The sequence below is a fragment of the Cetorhinus maximus genome, chromosome 17 (genome assembly GCF_964194155.1).
Source record: "Cetorhinus maximus chromosome 17, sCetMax3.hap1.1, whole genome shotgun sequence".
NCBI lineage: Eukaryota > Metazoa > Chordata > Chondrichthyes > Lamniformes > Cetorhinidae > Cetorhinus > Cetorhinus maximus.
The window spans coordinates 4311479-4332073 of NC_135895.1; the positions used below are offsets into that span (position 1 = coordinate 4311479).

Sequence of the window (20595 nt, forward strand, 5' to 3'; positions counted from 1 at the left end):
GGTAAACCTCCTCTGCACCCTCGCCAACATCTCCATACCCTTCTGGTAATGTGGCGACCAGAATTGCACGCAATATTCCAAGTGTGGCCTAACCAAGGTTCTATACAACTGCAGCATGACTTCCCAGCTTTTATACTCATTACCCCTGCCGATGAAGGCAAGCATGCCATATGCCTTCCTGACCATCTTATCCATCTGCATTGCCACTTTCAGTGACTGTGGACCTGTACACCCAGATCCCTCTGCCCGTCGATACACTTAAGGGTTCTGCCATTTACTGTATAATTCCTACCTGTATTAGACCTTCCAAAATGCATTACCTCGCATTTGTCCGGATTAAACCCCATCTGCCATTTCTCCGCCCAAGTCTCCAACCGATCTATATCCCGTTGTATCCTTTGACAATCCTCTTCACTATCTGCAACTCCTCCAACCTTAGTGTCGTCTGCAAACTTACTAATTAGTCCAGTTACATTTTCCTCCAAATCATTTACGTATATTACAAACAGCAAAGGTCCCAGCACTGATCCCTGCGGAACACCACTAGTCACAGCTCTCCATTCAGAAAAGCACCCTTCCACTGCTACCCTCTGTCTTCTATGACCAAGCCAATTCTGTATCCATCTTGCCAGCTCACCTCTGATCCTGTGCGACTTTACCTTCTGTACCAGTCTGCCATGAGGGACCTTGTCAAAGGCTTTACTTAAATCCATGTAGATAACATCCACTGCCCTTCCATCGTCGATCATCTTTGTCACTTCCTCGAAAAACTTGATCAAGTTAGTGAGACATGACCTCCCCTTCACAATACCATGCTGCCTCTCACTAATATGCCCATTTGCTTCCAAATGGTAGTAAATCCTGTCACGAAGAATCTTCTCCAATAATTTCCCTACCACTGACGTAATTTCCTGGATTATCCCTGCTACCCTTAAACAATGGAACAACATTGGCCATTCTCCAATCCTCTGGGACCTCACCCGTAGCCAGTGAGGATACAAAGATTTCTGTCAAGACCCCAGCAATCTCCTCCCTTGCCTCCCTCAGTGCTCTGGGGTAGATCCCACCTGGCCCTGGGGACTTATCCACCTTAATATACTTCAAGACGCCTAACACCTCTTTTTTGATCTCAACATGATCCAGGCTATCTACACACTCTTCCCCAGACAAATCGACCGCTAAGTCCTTCTCTTTGGTGAATACTGATGAGAAGTACTTGGGATTTTCCTTAATCCTGGTTGCCAATGACTTTTCATGACCCTTTTTAGCCCTCCTGACTCCTTGCTTAAGTTTCTTCCTACTTTCTTTATATTCTCCACAGGCTTCATCTGTTCCCAGCCTTCTAGCCCTTACGAATGCTTCCCTTTTCTTTTTGACTAATCTCACAATATTCTTCGTTATCCCAGGTTCTTGAAACTTGCCATACTTATCCGTCATCCTAGCAGGAACATGCCGCTCCTGAATTCTTATCAACTGACGTTTGAAAGCCCCCCACATGTCAGTTGTTGATTTGCCCTCAAACATCCGCCTCCGGTCTAGATTTCACAGTTCCTGCCTAATATTGTTATAATTAGCATTCCCGCAATTAAGCACCTTAACCTGAGAACTCCTGTTATCCTTATCCACCAGTACCTTGAAACTTACTGAATTATGGTCACTTTTCCCGAAATGCTCCCCTACTGAAACTTCGACTACCTGGCTGGGTTCATTCCCTAATACCAGGTCCAGTATTGCCCCTTCCCTAGTTGGACTACCTACATATTGTCTCAGGAAGCCCTCCTGGATCCACCTTGCAAATTCTGCACCATCCAAACCCCTAGCACTAAGTGATTCTCAGTCAATATAGGGAAAGTTAAAATCACCCACCACAACAACCCTATTGCTTTTACATCTTTCCAAAATCTGCCTACATAACTGTTCCTCAATCTCCCGCCGGCAATTGGGAGGCCTATAGTAAACCCCCAACATTGTGACTGCACCCTTCCTATTCCGGAGCTCTACTCATATTGCCTCGCTGCATGAGCCCTCCGAGGTGTCCTCCTGTCATACAGCTGTGATATTTTCCTTAACCAGCAGTGCAACTCCCCCACCTCTTCTACATCCCTCTCTATCCTGCCTGAAACATCTAAATCCTGGAACGTTTATTTGCCAATCTTGCCCATCCTTCAACCAAGTCTCTGTAATAGCAATAACATCATAGTCCCAAGTACTAATCCAAGCTCTAAGTTCATCTGCCTTGCCTGTTATACTTCTCGCATTGAAACAAATGCATTTCAGACCCCCAGTCCCACTGTGTTCAGTAATTTCTCCCTGCCTGCTCTTCCTCTTAGCCCTACTGACCATATTCACTCGTTCCCAGTCATTTATTTCACCTGCTGACCTATTGCTCTGGTTCCCACTCCCCTGCCATATTAGTTTAAACCCTCCCGAGTGACACTAGCAAACCTCGCAGCCAGGATATTGGTGCCCTCCAGTTTAGATGCAACTCGTCCTTCTTGTACAGGTCCCACCTGCCCCGGAAGAGATCCCAACGATGCAGATATCAGAAACCCTCCCTCCTGTTCATCTGTTCAGCCACATGTTTAGCTGCACTATCTTCCTGTTTCTAGCTTCACTAGCACATGGCACAGGGAGTAATCCTGAGATTACAACCCTAGAGGTCCTGTTTTGTAACTTTCTGCCTAACTCCTTGAACTCCCGCTGCAGGACCTCGTCACTCTTCCTGCCTATGTCGTTAGTACCAATGTGTACCACGACCTCTGGCTATTCTCCCTCCCCCTTCAGAATGTCCCGTACCTGATCAGAGACATCCTGGACCCTGGCATCAGGGAGGCAACATACCATCCTGGTGTCTCTTTCATGACCACAGAAGCGCCTATCTGAGACCCTGACTATAAAGTCCCCTATGACAATTGCTCTCCTGTGCTTTGGCCCCCCCTGCTGAACAACAGAGCCAGCCGTGGTGCCACTACTCTGGCTACTGCTGTTGGGTTCCCCTGATAGGCCATCTCCGCCAGCAGTATCCAAAACGGTATACCTGTTAGATGAAGTTGCCCCTCAGTCTTCTCTGCTCCAACGAAAACAACCCAAGTTTATCCAACCTCTCTTCACTTAAATGTTTCATACGAGGCAACATCCTGGTGAATCTCCTCTGCACCCCCTCCAGTGCAATCACATCCTTCCTATAATGTGGCGACCAGAACTGCACACAGTACTCCAGCTGTGGCCTCACCAAGGTTCTAGACAACTCCAACATGACCTCCCTACTTTGGTAATCTATGCCTCGATTGATAAAGGCAGGTGCCCCATAAGCTTTTTTCACCACCCCACTAACATGCACCTCCGCCTTCAGAGATCTATGGACACACACGTCAAGGTCCCTTTGTTCCTCAGAACTTCCTAGTGTCATGCCGTTCATTGAATACTTCCTTGTCAAATTACTCCTTCCAAAGTGTATCACCTCACTTTTCAGGGTTAAATTCCATTTGGCACTTATCTGCCCATTTGACCATCCCATCTATATCTTCTTATAGCCCAAGACACTCAACCTCACTGTTAACTACCCGGCCAATCTTTGTGTCATCCGCAAACATACTAATCCTACCCCCCACACAAAAACAAAAATACCTGGAAAAACTCAGCAGGTCTGACAGCATCTGAGGAGATGAATACAGTTAACGTTTCGAGTCCGAATGACTCTTCATCAGAACTAAGGAAAAATAGGAAAGAGGTGAAATTAAGCTGGTTTAAGGAGCGGTGGGACAGGTAGAGCTGGATAGAGGGCCAGTGATAGGTGGAGATTGCCAAAAGATGTCATAGACAAAAGGACAAAGGTGTTGACGGTGGTGATATTAGCTGAGATATGTGCTAATGGTGACATTAAGGGTAGAAAGCAGGATGAGCAAGGTACAGATGGCCCTAGTGGGGGTGGGGTGGGGGGATGGGATCGAAATAGGCTAAAAGGTAGAGATAAAACAATGGATGGAAATACATTTAAAAATAATGGAAAAAGGTGGGAAAAGAAAAATCTATTTAAATTATTGGAAAAAGGGGGATCGGAAAGGGGGTGGGGATGGAGGAGAGAGTTCATGATCTAAAGTTGTTGAACTCAATATTCAGTCCGAAAGGCTGTAAAGTGCCTAGTCGGAAGATGAGGTGCTGTTCCTCCAGTTTGCGTTGAGCTTCACAGGAACTTTGCAGCAGGCCAAGGACGGACATGTGGGCATGAGAGCAGGATGGTGTGTTGAAATGGCAAGCGACAGGGAGGTCTGTCATGCTTGCGGACAGACCGAAGGTGTTACTCAAAACGGTCACCCAGTCTGCGTTTGGTCTCTCCAATGTAGAGGAAACCGCATTGGGAGCAGCGAATACAGTAGACTAAATTGATGAAAGTGCAAGTGAAATGCTGCGTCACTTGAAAGGAGTGTTTAGGCCCTTGGACGGTGAGGAGGGTGGAAGTAAAGGGGCAGGTGTTGCACCATCTGTTTGCATGGGAAGGTGCCGTGGGAGGGGGTTGAGGTGTAGGGGGTGATGGAGGAGTGGACCAGGGTGTCCTGGAGGGAATGATCCCTGTGGAATGCCGACAGGGGGGTGAAGGGAAGATGTGTTTGGTGGTGGCATCATGCTGGAGTTGGCGGAAACGGTGGAAGATGATACTTTGAATGCAGAGGCTGGTGGGGTGATAAATGAGGACAAGGGGGACCCTATCATGGTTCTGGGAGAGAGAGGAAGGTGTGAGGGCGGATGCGCGGGAGATGGGCCGGACACGGTTGAGGGCCCTGTCAACGACCGTGGGTGGAAAACCTCGGTTAAGGAAGAAGGAAGACATGTCAGAGGAACTGTTTTTGAAAGTGGCATCATCAGAACAGATGCGACGGAGGCGAAGGAACTGAGAGAATGGGATGGAGTCCTTACAGGAAGCGGGGTGTGAGGAGCTGTAGTCAAGGTAGCTGTGCGAGTCGGTAGGCTTGTAATGAATACTGGTGGACAGTCTATCACCAGAAATTGAGACAGAGGTCAAGGAAGGGAAGGGGAGTGTCAGAGAAGAACCATGTGAAAATGATGGACGGGTGGAAATTGGAAGCAAAATTAATAAATTTTTGCAGGTCCAGACAAGAGCATGAAGCAGCACCAAAGCAGTCATCGATGTACTGGAGAAAGAGTTGTGGGAGGGGGCCAGAGTAGGACTGAAACAAGGAATGAACCTTGGCCTGCTGCAATGTTCCAGTGAAGCTCAACGCAAACTGGAGGAACAGCACCTCATCTTCCGACTAGGAACTTTACAGCCTTCCGGACTGAATATTGAGTAAAACAACTTTAGATCATGAACTCTCTCCTCCATCCCCACCCCCTTTCTGATCCCCCTTTTTCCAATAATTTATATATTTTTTTTTCCCACCTATTTCCATTATTTTTAAATGTATTTCCATCCATTGTTTTATCTCTACCTTTTAGCCTATTTTGATCCCTTCCCCCCCACCCCCACTAGGGCTCTCTGTACCTTGCTCGTCCTGCTTTCTACCCTTAATGTCACCATTAGCACATATCTCAGCTAATATCACCACCGTCAACACTTCTTTGTCCTTTTGTCTATGACATCTTTTGGTTATCTCCACCTATCACTGGCCCTCTATCCAGCTCTACCTGTCTCACCCGTCCTCAAACCAGCTTATATTTCACCTCTTTCCTATTTTTCCTTAGTTCTGATGAAGAGTCATTCGGACTCGAAACGTTAACTGTATTCCTCTCCTCAGATGCTGTCAGACCTGCTGAGTTTTTCCAGGTATTTTTGTTTTTGCTTTGGATTTCCAGGATCTGCAGTGTTTTGCTTTTAATCCTACCCCCCACATAGTCATCTATGTCATTTATATAAATGACGAATAATAGGGGCCCCAGCACAGATCCCAGTGGTACGCCACTGGACACCATCTTCCAGTCACTAAAGCGTCCTTCTGTCATCGCACCCTGTCTCCTATAACTAAGCCAATTTTGAATCCACCTTATCAAATTACCCTGTATCGCTTGTGCATTTGCCCTCTTTATAAGTCTCCCGTGTGGGACCTTGTCAAAGGCTTTGCTGAAATCCATATAAACTACATCAACTGCACTACCCTCATCTACACACCTGGTCACCTCCTGAAAAAAATTCAATCAAATTTGTTAGGCATGACCTCCCTTTGACAAAGCCATGCTGATTATGCCTGATCAAACCTTGCTTCACCAAGTGGAGATAGATTCTCTCCTTCAGAATTTTCTCCAGTAGTTTCCCTACCACTGACGTGAGACTCACTGACCTGTAGTTCCCTGGCTTATCTCTACAACCCTTCTTAAATAGCGGAACCACATTAGCTGTTCTTCAGTCCTCTGGCACCTCCCCCGTGGTCAGAGAAGAATTAAAAATTTGGGTCAGAGCCCCTGTGATCTCCTCCCTTGCCTCCCTCAGCAGTCTGGGGCATAAATCATCCGGACCAGGAGATTTGTCCACTTTTAAGCCTGCCAACACCTCCAATACCTTGTCACTCCCTACATCAATTTGCTTTAGAACCTCACAGTCTCTCTCCCCGAGTTTGATACCTTCACCCTCATTCTCTTGGGTGAAGACGGATGTGAAGTATTCGTTCAACACTCTAGCGATGTTCTCTGGCTCTACCCATAGATTGCCCCCTTGGTCCCTCCTCTTTCCCTGGTTATTCTCTTCCCATTGATATACTTATAGAATTTCCCTACTTTTCCCAGCCAGAACTTTCTCATATCCCCTCTTTGCTCTCCTAATTGCTTTCTTAAGCTCCACCGTGCACTTTCTGTACTCCGCTAATGCCTCCACTGATTTACTCCCCTTGTACCTGCTAAAAGCCTCTCTTTTCCTTCTCATCGTATCCTGAATATCTCTGGTCATCCATGGTTCTCTGGGCTTGTTACTCCTTCCTATCACCCTAGAGGGAACATGTTGAGCCTGTACCCTCCCCTTTTCCTTTTTGAACGCTCCCCACTGCTCTTCTGTAGATTTCCCCACAAGCAGCTGTTCCCAGTCTACCTTGGCCAGATCCTGCCTTACTTTGCTCAAATCCGCTTTCCCCAATCCAAAACATTTCTTTGCAACTTGTCTATTTCTTTGTCCATAACAAGCTTAAATTGTACCATGTTGTGGTCGCTATCACTAAAATGCTCTCCCACTGCCACCTCAGCCACCTGTCTGGCTTCATTCCCCAGAATTAGGTGCAGCACTGCACCGTCCCTTGTTGAACCCTCTATATATTGACCTAAAAAGTTCTCCTGTACACATTTCAAGAAATCCACTCCATCCAAACCCTTAAGACTATGTCTATCCCAATTAATGTTGGGAAAGTTGAAATCGCCTAATATAATTACCCTATTATTGTTTTTACACACCTCTGCAAATTGTGCACATATTTGCTCCTCAATTATCCGCTATCTGGGGTGGTCTATAATAAACAACTAACAATGTGGCTGTCCTTTTTGTATTCCAAAGCTCTACCCACAAAGCTTCATTCAATGCCCCTCCTAAGATATCTCTCCTTACTGCAGTAACTGACTCCTTAACTAATAATGGAATGCCTCCTCCTCTTTTATCCCCTGTCTTGCCTGAGGATTCTATATCCCGGAATGTTGAGCTGCTAATCCCGCCCTTCCCTCAACCATGTCTCTATGCTACTAAAGAAAATCAGGGCAGCCTCTTAAGCACCCTTTTTAATGAGGAGATTTATGTTCCTGCCGTGCTACTCAACCTCTCTGGCTCAGAAGTAGAACAATTGCAACTTGGAGTTTCATTGCTGTAGGTAATAAATTGTTGTTGGAAATTTTTTTTCCTATTCCTTTCTGCCTTCTCTCTCTCTCAATCCAATCTTGTTTTGCCCTCTCTTTATTTCTCCTTCTGCCCCTGATTTTACTGTACTACACCCTTAGTCCTTCCTCTTTTAATTTGTCAATGTTTAAATCTCATTTGTTAAGAAGACAGACACTTGGTCTTATCATTCAAGGGCTCCAGATGCCTCATTACCCTCACCATGCCATCGTCACCTCACACTTCCAGCAAGTTGTGGTGCAAATTCTGTTCGAGCTGAAGGATTTTTTTTATTCACCCTTGGGATGTGGGTGTTATTGCCCCTCCCTAATTGCGCTTGAGAAGGTAGTAGTGAGCTGCCTTCTTGAACTCCTGCGGAATGAGGCGAAAAGTCCCAACTAACTGGGCGTGCACCACAGGATGCCCCGCTCCAGCAAATTCTGGGTCACTGTTTTATCAGCGGCTTAACTTAGGTACAAATTTAATTTGTAAATGATTCACTTTTTGAATTTTAACTGTATCTCAGTTTCTGTGAAAAGTTTGAAAACCTTTTCTAAACGGTTGGTAAGGGAAACGATAAAACAACTGCAAAAATCGCTGGAAATTCTGAGTTTATTGCATGTTGTGAAGCGATAGAACGCGATGTAAACGCTGTAATAATGAATCGGTTCTTTTTTCTTTCCTGAAGGGTCTTTTTTTTTTTCTTCTTCTCTGTTGTCCCTGTCCCCAATCTGTTAAAACAGGCCTGCAGCCAAGAGAGAGGTAGGTGGGGAGGAGGGAGATCTTTTCACCTTTTATCTTTCCAAGTTCAAGTAATTCTGAAGTGATTTGGGTAGCGGCAGCAAGGATATTCCTCTGGGCAGCCTACTGTTGGTTAGCAGGCAATTTCTAATAGACATTCTGCAGAGATGAAGGAGCTCACATGGCTTTTGATATCTTGTCACAGGAATGTAATCCAACCAGTTAGAAATTAGAGGTTGCCGTCTAAAACTAATACACGCCTGCAAACAGAAGGAAGAAGGGGGTGGTGTTATACTAGTATCGTTATCTTTTATAGTCTTGATCCTTCTCTGTAACTTTTCCCACCAATTTGCTCTCCTTCCCCATTCTTCCTGAAGGTGTTTGATAATGCCTTGATTTTAAAATTATCTCCCTTGTATTCAAATCCCTCCCACCCCCACCCCAATCTCTGGAATCTCCTTCAGCCCCAAAGCCAGCTCAGATCATTGGGCTTCTCCAATTTTGGCATCTTGAGGAATTCTAATTTTAATCACTGGCAGCCGTGCCTTCAGCTGCCTGGACTCTTAAGTTCTGAAATTTTCCCCCTAAATCTCTCTTTCCTTCTTAAAGGCCCTCCTTAAAACATCGTCCTTGGCCAAGCTTTTTGTTATCTGCCCGAAGAACTCCTTATGTAATTTGGTGTCAAATTTGGTCTGATTTACACTCTTGTGCCATGGGACCTTTTATTATGTTAAAGGCACCACATAAATGAAAATTTTTATTGATCTGTGCTGGAGGAATGGTTCTGAGACTGGACGTTCTCTGCTATCCAGCTAGGGGGCGAAGTTTTAAACCGCATAGGGCCAAGTGGCCTACTCTTGCTCCTAACTCGTATATTCATATGTTTACCGAATGTCGCCAGTCAGTTCACTCATGAGGGGCAACACAAGGCCCCCAACCCATTCCTCACCTGACACCCATGTTATTCTCTCTGTGTACCTGGGTTTCCCTCTCTCCATGTTTTTCCCCGACCTAACAGCACTGTGGGTGCACCTTTATCATAAGGATTGCAGCAATTTAAGGCGGCGGCTCATCATCTTCAAGGGCAATTAGATGGACAATAAATGTTAGCCTTGCCAGCAGTGTGGATATCCCATGAACAAATAAAATAAAATAAAATCCTCCCCCCCCCCCCCCCCCCACCATCACATATGAAGCTCAGTTTCTCCCTCCGTTCCTTCCAAGCTATTAATGATGAGGGACTTTAGTTGTGGGAGACCGGAGAAGCTGGTGTTGTTCTCCCTTGAGCTGTGGCAGTTAAGAGGAGATTAAATAAATGTGTTCAAAATGTGGAGGGGTTTTTCAATAGGTAGAGAGGAACTGTTTTTCTGGCAAGCGGATCATTAACCAGAAGCCGCTATTTTTTTAAAAACTAAAACATGGTCGAAAGAAATAGAGGGGAAATAAGATATTTCTTAACACAGGCTTGTTAAAAGCTGGATCGCACTACCTGAAATGGTGGTGAAATCAGATTGTGGAGGAACTTTTAGAAGGTAACTCTTTCGAGTTATCAACAGTTCGCATGTAACTCTTTCGAGTACATTCACAGTTCTTGGTTTCCCGGAGTGGGACATGAACCCACAACCTTCTGATTCAAAGGCGAGGGTGCTATGAACTGAGCCACAGCTGACACCTCGAACTTTTAGAAGGTATTTGGACATGTATTTGAAGATGACTAATTTGGAGGGTTATGGGGGAGCAATGCTGGGGCGCGGAACTAAATTGGACAGAACCATCACAGGCGTGAGGGGCTGAATGACCTTTGGAGCTGTATGCTTCCACGATTTCCAAGTACATCAGTAGAACACTGGGATTCTATCATCAAATTTGAAGCTTGAAGAATGCAGCCCTGATGTCCCTCTCTCTCCCCTCACTGGGAAAGAATGCTTCAGTCAGTCTGGATTGGGAATTCTGGTCAAAAGATGGGCTAGTGCAGGCTTCCTGCAACACAGACCATGTGGTGTCCCCAGAAAAAGAGTTAGGATGTCCTGTTGGGACCTTGTTCTCCATTAGTTCTGCACAATTAGAACACAATAGCTGTCACCCCACTCTTTTTAGAGAAGCTCCAGAATTCCCTGGGCAAAGTAATTCCCTCTACATCTAGAAACTAAGCATTCTCTAGGTGCACAGGAAAGAACCATTGGGCCAATAACAACAGCAGCAGCTTACATTTATATAGTGCCTACAACGTGGTTAAACGCTCCAAAGCGTTTAGCCGGAGCGTTATCATGCAAAATTTGACATGAGACATTAAAATGATAGGTGACCAAATGTTTAGTCAAAGAGGTAGGCTTTAATGAGTGTCTTCAAGAAGGAGAGAGAGAGGAGGGGGTTTAGGGAGAGAATTCCAGTGCTTAGGCATCTGCAGGCACCTGGCAGAACAATGGAAACTGGCTATTTGCGAGAATTGGAGAAGTGAAGAGATTTTGGCCATTATAGGGCTGGAAGAGATTACAGAGACAGGGAGTGAGTGAGGCCTTTGGACCATGAAAAAGTAAAGATGTTAACTCCAAACAAAAAATGAGTCTTTATATATCTTGCATGGCCACAGCAGAACGTACCTTAATCTGTGCGACATGTATTCGATACATCACTCTAACGCATAAACTGAGACACAGTTTTGCCTCCTCTATTATTTGTGTTGACTCAAGGTCATGCACCCTTGTTACTGATGTTGGGTAGAAGAGAATGATGAGGATTGTGGACATGGGACTTTCCTCCCTCTCTAGTATCCCATACTGGAGTAAAATCTTCAGAATGTCTGACTGCCTGTTTTGCGCTACAAAGTGTAAAGGGGTCACACCACTCAATGGGCTTGGATTGTACACTGGTGTGAAGGTTCTGAAACGCAAACAGGAAATTCAGAAACCCATTTAATAATGACACGTTAAAAAGTTCTACTATAGTTTATTTGTTTTATCAATTTTAAAAAAAAATTATGCACGTTATTCAAACGCATAGGAACCAACTGGACATTGATGCACAGATTAACATGGTTTTAGATCTTTGAATGTTATGATAGTTCTTGCATTTAAAATTATGACGTTTATTGTCATTTTGAAAACCAAGTAAAATTATGCTGCAGATAATTCCTCCTTTGTAATCATACAAGTTTTATTCATTGACTTATTTGAATTCTTGAATTGCAGACATTATTATAAACTCCTGGTCATCTCTAAACAACAGGTTGCATTCTAAAGCACCTTTAACATAGCAAAATATCCCAAGCACTTTACAGGAGTGCTTATCATAACAAAATTTGACACCAAGCCATATGAAGAGGTACTAGGACAGGTGACCAAAAAGTTTGGTCAAAGAGGTAAGTTTTAAGAAGCATCTTAAAGGAGGACAGAGAGATTTAGGGAGGAAATTCTGGAGCTTTGGGTCAAGGCATGAATGAACACGACGATGATAGTTCATGCATTTGCTTTTCACGTCACACCATTTACTGTGATTATGAAAACCATGTAAAAAAGGAAACATGATCAGCATAGGTTTCTTATAAGAGTTCTATTCATGGTCTTCTGAATTTCTGACCAGAGTTTATTACAGGTACACCAACAAGTATATATGAGGCAGAACTCCATTGTCACTTTGATTGGCAGCAGAGATGTCAGTTGTGCTGCTTCATAGGAAAGGTTTGATAGGGAGAAGATGTTTTTACTTGTGGGGGAAACCAGAATCTTTGGTTACAAAAATATTATCACTAATAATCCAATAGTAAATTCAGGAGAAACTTCTTTACCCAGAAAACGGTGGGCATATGGAACTTGCTACTACAGGGAGTGGTTGAGGGGATTAGCATAGATGCATTCAAGAGGTTTTGATGGAGTAAATAAGGAGAAACAGTTTCCAATGGCAGATGGATGGATAACCAGAAGACACAGACTTAAGGTGAATGGCAAAAGAACCAGAGCGACATGAAGAAACATTTTTTATGCAGTGATAAACATTAGAATGCAATACCTGGAAGGGCGGTGGGAACAGCTTCAATAATAACTTCCAAAGGAGAATTGGACCAAAAGGAAAAAATTGAGGGCTATGAGGAAAGAGCAAGGGAAGAACTAATTTGGTAGCGCTTTCAAGAAGCATGCATGATGTGCTGGCTGACTGACTGATTGTCTCTGTGCTGGCTGACTGACTGATTGTCTCTGTGCTGTATCATTCTGTGATTTTGCTTCTGGTTTAAAGAGTGCTGGGGAAAGGAGCGAGGAGGATCCCTCAGAGTACATGACTTCCTTCCTGAACTCTGTTGTCAGCTGTCAGCAGAGATGCTCTGTCTAGGCCTGTAAGAACGTGTCCGCAGAGCTCTCACTTGGGCAGAATTATTCCAACTGGAGACAGGCTGTCTGGAAGTGAAAACAACAGCTATGTTCTCAGCTTCTCAGAATAAACAGCAACCACTGTGAGGTTTAATTGTGTTTGGAATAGCTCCAGTGGGTTATTTTATTACGATGCTCCAAACTTTGAGCCACAATAAAACTGCATGCCAGTATTTTTTGTGCAAATTCAGGGGATCAATAAAATAACAGCAACTTGCATTTATATAGCATCTTTAACACAGGAAAATGAAGTGCTTCACAGGAGTGTAATAATTAACACAATATATTAACTATTATGCAGTAAAATATAATTAATACACACTCAGCATCATCATCATGGCCAGATGTGGATTGGTGCATGAAAGTATCAGCTGTGGCTCAGTGAGTGGCATCCTTGCTTCTCAGTCAGAAGGCTGTGGGTTCAAGTCCTATTACAAAGACTTGAGCTCTAGTGCAGTTACTTGGGAGTGCTGTAGAATCTGAAGGGTCACTTTTAGGATAGAATGTTTAACCAAAGTCCCATTTGTCCTCAGGTGGATGTAAAAGATCCCATAGCCGTTATTTTGAGCAGGGGAGCTCTACCCTGGTGTCCTGACCAATATTTATCCCTTTAACCACCATCCCTAAAATCAGATTATCTGGTCATTATCACATTGCTATTTGTGGGATCTTCCTGTGTGTAAATTGGCTGCTGCATTTCCTACATTACAACAGTGACTGCACTTCAATAAAGTGCTCAATTGCCTATAAAGCACTTTGAGATGTTAGATACAATAGAAATGCAAGTCATTTAAAAATAAAGGGCAGTGAACGATCTACATTCAAAAGCACAATCAGATGTGGATGGGAATTTACACAATGATTTTCAGCAGTTCCCAGTAAATTACCTCAAGATCAATCCCAGCTGGTTTCCCCTATCTCCCAGGTAGCTGACAGTTCTCTCCAGTAGTTTTTGCACCAGCAAGGGGCTGATCTTTCGGGCAAACAGCCAGTACAGGATGGTGTTGATGCAGATCTCTGTGAACTCCAAGTAGAAGCTGAGGTTCCTCTTGTCACGGGGCCGGTGGACAAAAGTGATGTAATCAGAGAGGAGGGAATCGAAACCCGGCGCGTCAACGTGGCGGAGGGCATGTGACAAGGTGTGGTAAATGAGTGGCTCCCAGTTGCGGTACACCGGACCCAGTAACCTCTTGACTGCCACTTTCTCCAGCAGCTCTCCAAACAGAGTTTGTCGCAATTCCAGCCCTTTACAGCACTTTTCAGCGTCGTCAGACATGCCCCTCCAGAACACACGCAGAAAGTAGGGTTTTAGCACCGAGTCTCCTCTCACTGCAGGTAACGGGACCCGCTGGCTTCATAAAAAGCCTCAAACCAACTGTGACATCTTCCTTTGTTACATAAGCTGGATTTTGACATAGGACATTTTGTGATGTCACCTGATGAACTAAAACCATAAAGCACCTCAAACTCATGAATGGGTTTAATAGGGTGGATGCAGGGAAAATCTTTCCACTTGTGGGAGACCGCATAACTAGGATCTTAACTGCAAGATTGTCACTAATAAATCCTTAAGTGAATTCAGGAGAAAATTCTTTACCCAGAGAGTGGTGAGAATGTGAAACTTACTCCCACTAGAAGTAGCTGAGGTGAATAGTATTCACAGGGAAGGTAGTATGTACATGAGGGCGAAAGGAATAGAAGGAAATGCCAATGGGGTTTGATGAAGTGTGGGTGGAGGCTTGGGTGAAACAAACATCAACATATCTCAGACTGAAGGGGCTGTTTCTGTGCAGTGAATTGTTTGTAATTCCTTTTCATGGTGTGCATAGAGTTTCTTGCATTGGATTTCTAATATCTACCTTTTTATTCATTCAAGGGAGGTGGGCTTCGCTGGCTAGGCCAGCATTTATTGCCCATCCCTAGTTGCCCTTGAAAAGGTGGTGGTGAGCTGCCTTTTTGAACCACTGCAGTCCATGTGGTGTAGGTACACCCATAGTGTGTTAGGGAGGGAGTTCAAGGATTTTGACCCAGCGACAGTGAAGGAACGGCGATATATTTCCAAGTCAGGATGATGAGTGACTTGGAGGGGAACTTACAGGCAGTGGTGTTCCCATCTATCTGCTGCCCTTGTCCTTCTAGGTGGTTGTGGGTTTGGAAGGTGCTGTCTAAGGAGCCTTGGTGAATTCCTGCAGTGCATCTTGTAGATGGTACACTCTGCTGCTACTGTGCGTCAGTGATGGAGGGAGTGAATGTTTGTGGATGTGGTTCCAATCAAACGGGCAATTTTGTCCTGGCCAGTGTCAAGCTTCTTGAGTGTTATGGGAGCTGCACTCATCCAGGCAAGTGGGGAGTATTCCATCAAACTCCTGACTTGTGCCTTGTAGATAGTGGACTGGCTTTGGGGAGTCAGGAGGTTAGTTACTCGTCACACGATTCCTAGCCTCTGATTTGCTCTTGTAACCAGTGCTTATATTGCTAGTCCAGTTCAGTTTCTGGTCAATGGTAACCCCCAGGATGTTGATCGTGGGGGATTCAGTGATGGTAATGTCATTGAACATCAAGTGGCGATGATTGGATTCTCTTGTTGGAGATGGTCATTGCCTGACGCCTGTGTGGCGCAAAGGTTACTTACCACTTGTCAGCCCAAGCCTGGATATTGTCCGGGTTTTGCTGCATTTGGACATGGACTGCTTCAGTATCTAAGGAGTCACGAATGGTGCTGAACATTGTGCATTCCCACTTCTGACCTTAAGATGGAAAGAAGGTCATTGATGAAGCAGCTGAAGATGGTTGGGTGAGGACACTACCCTGAGGAACTCCTGCAGTGATGCCCTGGAGCTGAGATAACTGACCTCCAATAACAACCATATTCCTTTGTGCTAGGTATGACTCCAACCAGTGGAGAGTTTTCCCCTGATTCCTATTGACTCCAATTTTGCTAGGGCTCCTTGATGCCACACTCAGCCAAATATTGCCTTGATGTAAAGGGCAGTCACTCTCACCTCACCTTGGGAGTTCAGCTCTTTTATCCATGTTTGAACCAAGGCTGTAATGAGGTCAGGAGCTATGTGGCCCTGGCGGAACCCAAACTGGGTGTCAGTGAGCAGGTTATTGCTAGGCAAGTGCCAATTGATAGCATTTTGTTGACTCCTTCCATTGCTTTACTGATTATTCAGAGTAGACTGATGGCGCGGTAATTGGCCAGGTTGGATTGGTCCTGATTTTTGTGCACAGGACATACCTGGGCAATTTTCCACATAGCCGGGTAGATGCCAGTGTTGTAGCTGTACTGGAACAGCTTGGCTATGGGCACGACAAGTTCTGGAGCAAAGGTCTTCAGTACTATCGCTGGAATATTGTCAGTGCCTTTGCAGTATCCAGTGCCTTCAACCGTTTCTTGATGTCACGTGGAGTGAATCGAACTGGCTGAAGACTGGCATCTGTGATGCTGGGGACCTCTGGAGGAGGCCAAGATCGATCATCCACTTGGCACTTCTGGCTGAAGATGGTTGTGAATGCTTCAGTCTTTTCTACTGATGTGCTGGGCTCCTCCATCATTGAGGATGAGGATATTTGTGGAGCCTCCTCCTCCAGTGAGTTGTTTAATTGTCCACCAGCAATCACGACTGGATGTGGCAGGAGTGCAGAGCTTAAATCTGATCTGTTGATTGTGGAATTGCTAGCTCTATCTCTCATTTGCTGCTTATGCAGTTTGACACGCAAGTAGTCCTGTGCTATAGCTTCACCAGGTTGACACCTCATTTTTAGGTATGCCTGGTGCTGCTCCTGGCATGCCCTCCTGCACCCTTTATTGAACCAGGGTTGATCCCCTGGCTTGGTGGTAATGGTAGAGTGGGGGATATGCGGTGTCATGAGGTTACAGATTGAGTACAATTCTGCTGCTGCTGATTGCCTATAGGATGACCAGTCTTAAGTTGCTATATCTGTTCGAAATCTATCCCATTTAGCACGGTGGTAGTGCCACACAACATGATGGAGTGTATCCTCAATGTGATGGTGGGACTTCCGTCTCCACAATGACTGTGTGGTGGTCACTCCTACCTATACTGTCATGGACAAATGCTTCTGTGGCAGGTAGGTTGATGAGGATGAGGTCACGTATGTTTTTCCCTTACCACTTGCTGCAGATCCAGTCTAGCAGCTATGTCATTTAGGACTCGGCCAGCTCGGTCAGTAATGGTGCTACCGAGCCACTCTTGGTGATGGACATTGAGAGTACATTCTGCGCCCTTGCCACCCTCAGTGCTTCCTCCAGGTGATGTTCAACATCAGCTGAGGGAGGACGGTACGTGATAATTTTATTTTCCCTCGTCTCACCCTTTCAGGGAGCAACGCTTAAGTTACTCTCTTCCTTTCTTATATATTTTTGTAGAAGCCTTCGTTTTTTTTTGTATTCCTTGTTAGTTTTCTCTCACACACCAATGTCTCCCTGTTTTTATTTTTAAGTGGTCCTTTGCCGGTTTCTAGAATTTTCCCAATCTTCTGGGCGACTAAAAATCTTTGCAGCATTGTACATGTTTGCTTCCAATTTTTCACCATCCTCAACTTCCTCAGTTAGTCATGGATGGTACATCCACCTCGTAGCGCTTTCTTTCTCGCTAGAAAGTATTATCGTTGAGATGTCTGCTCTGCTTCTCTACCATCTTACCTTTAACCTATTTTCAATTCCACTTTAGCCAACTATGTCTTCGTACCCTTGTAATTGTCTTTAAGTTTAAGACAATAGTTTCAGACCCAAATTTCTCACCCTCAAATGGAATTTGAAATTCTATCATGTTACTATCACTCTAATCTAGAGAACCCTTTACTATGAGGTATTTAATTATAGTGTCTCATTACCAAGTCTAAAATAGTCTGTTCCCTGGTTGTTTCTAAGAAACTGTTCCAAATACACTATGAACTCATCTTCCATGCTACTTTTGCTAATCTGATTCATCCAATCTATCTGATGCTTGAGGTTTTCCACAATTATTACAGACATACAAACACAAATTAGGAGCAGGTGTAGGCCACTTGAGCCTGCACCGCCATTCAATATCATGGCTCATCTGATTGTAACCTCAAATCCACATTTTGACCTACCCCAATAACCTTTCACCCCTCTTGCCATATCTGTCTTAAAAAGGCACAATTATTTCCTGATTTCTACTCTGTCCTCCTCTGTCAGAGGGTCTATAAACCACTCCCATCAGTGACCTCTTTCCTTTGCTATTTCTTATCTCCACCCAAACTGATTCTACATTTTGATCCTCTGAATCAAGATCATTTCTCATTACTGTACTAATCTCATTCTTTATTAACAGAGCCACCCCACCTCCTTTTACTTTCTTCCTGTTCTTCCAAAATATCAAACATCCTTGAATATTCAGGTCTCAGCTGTGGTCAATTTGCAACCATGTCTCTGTAATGGCTCTCATACACATTTATTTCTACTTGTGCTATCAATTTATCTATCTTGTTATAAACTATTTTTCCCCCTACACCCTGACATTATTTGCTGGTGCGCTCTAATGTTATTACCCATATCGCTGCCCTGCACTATTGCCTTGTCTTTTTCCTTTAACTTTCCAAATCTCCCCTCATGTGAACCCTCCCCACATAATTTAGTTTAAAGCCCTCTCTACAGCCCTAGTTGTATGCTTCGCCAGTATACTGATCCCAGCGCAAATCAGGTGAAGGCCATCCCAATGGTCTGGCTCCCTCTTTCTTCAGCACTGGTGCCAGTGCAGCATGAATCAAAACCCATTTCTCCACACCAAACTTGAGACAGTATTCAACTCTAACCTTATTTACCTTATGCCAATTTGCTCGTGGCTCTGGTAGTAATCAAGAGATTATTATCTGTGTGGTTCTGCTTTTTAAATGTACTCCCAAGCGGCTCTCACTCCCTCAGCAGAACTTTTTTAGTTTTTTAATTTAAGGGACCATGACAACCATATCCTTCCCATCCCACTCAATGTTCCTCTGTAGCCCAGGGATGTCCTTAACCCTGGCATCGGACAGGCAATGCAGCCTTTGGGACTCATGCTCTTGGCTGCAGAGAACAGTATCTATCACCTTAACTGTACTGTCCACTACTGCAACTACATTCCCTTTCACTTCCCCCACTTTACTGGCTTTGCACAAGGGTGCTATTGTCAATTTGCTCATCCTCCCTGCAGCCCCTGCTCTCGTCCACACAACTTGCAAGAACCTTGAACTTGATGGACAATTGTAGGGGCTAAGGGTCTTCCATTGCTACCTTCCGGATCCCCATACCTGCCTCACTCGTAATCAAACCTATTGTCCCTGATCACAGACCAAAGCTGAAATATCTTGGCTTAGGGGTGCAACTGCCTTCCGGAACAAAGTGCCCAGGTAGCCGATCCCAGCACAAATCAGGCGAAGGCCGTCTCAATGGTCTGGCTCCCTCTTTTCCCAGCACTGGTGCCATCCAGCATTTGCAGTATTTTGCCTTTGCCCAGGTAACTTTCTTCAGGTAACATGGAGCTGAAGTTCCTCAAGCTTTTGATACTTGCTGCAAATATGGCTGCCATGGATCACACTGGTGTCCACCAAGTCCCCCATGCTACAGCTACAACACATCACCTGCCCTGCCATCCTTATTGTGTTTAATTAATTAGGTTTCAAGTTTAGAAATATCACGCAATGTTGTCTGCAGTTATACCAGGTACTTTAGCTAAGCTATGACTTTACTGCAATAGCTATATCTACCTGATACCAATTTAAACTACTACCCACATTTAGAGTGATAAAATCTTAAAAGCATCTCACCAATCACCTAATTAAAGCCCTGAACACTCACCAGCGGCCGGAGGCTGAAAAAAAAAACAATATAATAAACAGCTTCCCCTTTTGCACTGAATCCTCACCTGCACCAAGTTAGCACTCACCTTAAGATGAAAGCAAAATACTGTGGATGCTGGAAATCTGAAACAAAAACAAAAATAGCTGGAAAAACTAAGCAGGTCTGACAGCATCTGTGGAAAGGAACACAGCCAACGCCTTGAGTCTGTATGACTATTCATCAGAATGAAGAGTCATATGGACTCAAGGCGTTGGCTTTGTCTTCCTTTCCACAGATGCTGTCAGACCTGCTGAGTTTTTCCAGCTATTTTTGTTTTTGTAGCACTCAGGCCTTGTCACACCCTTTACAAAATCTATCTACTTTTATACAGAGCTGATGACTCACACCCAAGTTGCATTTGCTAACTTAGCTTCCTGCTACAAGGACTAACACCTATTCAGTTTCAGTTGATTGATAGATAGCAGGCAGTTTCTATTAACTAGGCCCCTTAACTAACTTGCACTTTAAAAGTGGTAAGTCAGAGTTTGACGACTTATCTAAATTATAGCTTCAGAAAAGCTTATCTGAGAGATTTCCACCTATGCCACATTGCCTGAAGTGACCTTAACATGGCCACTGTCACTGCCCATCCGCCATCTTGTTAGTATGCGGAAGTGAAGTCGGAGCCTGGTCCATGATCAGCTGACCGGATGTTCCGGGGTGCAGCGCGCTCCGAGCTGGTGACTGAATGGGGCGTTTTCTGTGCCGCGCTGCATTATGGGTAGACGTTGCCGCCATTGCCGCGTCCTGTTTAGTGGCGGTAGGAGGCCGCAGAGCCTCCCCCTGGGGGAGCCGAGCCGAGCTGTCAGGCCCAGCCCGAGGCC

The 20595-nt window shown here is 44.8% G+C and overlaps 2 protein-coding genes across 2 annotated transcripts in view; both read right to left on the reverse strand.

Annotated features, from left to right (window-relative positions):
- The window catches only part of cryz (crystallin, zeta (quinone reductase)), a 1066321-nt gene that overhangs the window by 1004196 nt on the left and 41530 nt on the right, over window positions 1–20595 (reverse strand). The window lies entirely within an intron of this gene.
- Window positions 8596–14726, reverse strand: LOC144692810 (ankyrin repeat and SOCS box protein 17-like). The gene is made up of 3 exons (XM_078561885.1): window positions 13791–14726; window positions 11143–11422; window positions 8596–8802 (listed from the first exon to the last, which is right to left on the reverse strand). Exons 1-3 carry the CDS (start codon window positions 14177–14179, stop codon window positions 8596–8598), a joined length of 876 nt encoding a protein of 291 aa, XP_078418011.1. The 5' UTR covers window positions 14180–14726.

Bases quoted from the DNA above. Each gene is read 5' to 3' on its own strand.
- LOC144692810 (XM_078561885.1), bottom strand. From the start codon at position 14,179: ATGTCTGACGACGCTGAAAAGTGCTGTAAAGGGCTGGAATTGCGACAA. The intron at 11,423-13,790 runs GTAATTTACTGG...TTTGCGTTTCAG, and splicing joins CAGCTGGGATTGATCTTGAG to AACCTTCACACCAGTGTACA. The intron at 8,803-11,142 runs GTACGTTCTGCT...TTCTGTTTGCAG, and splicing joins TACATGTCGCACAGATTAAG to GCGTGTATTAGTTTTAGACG.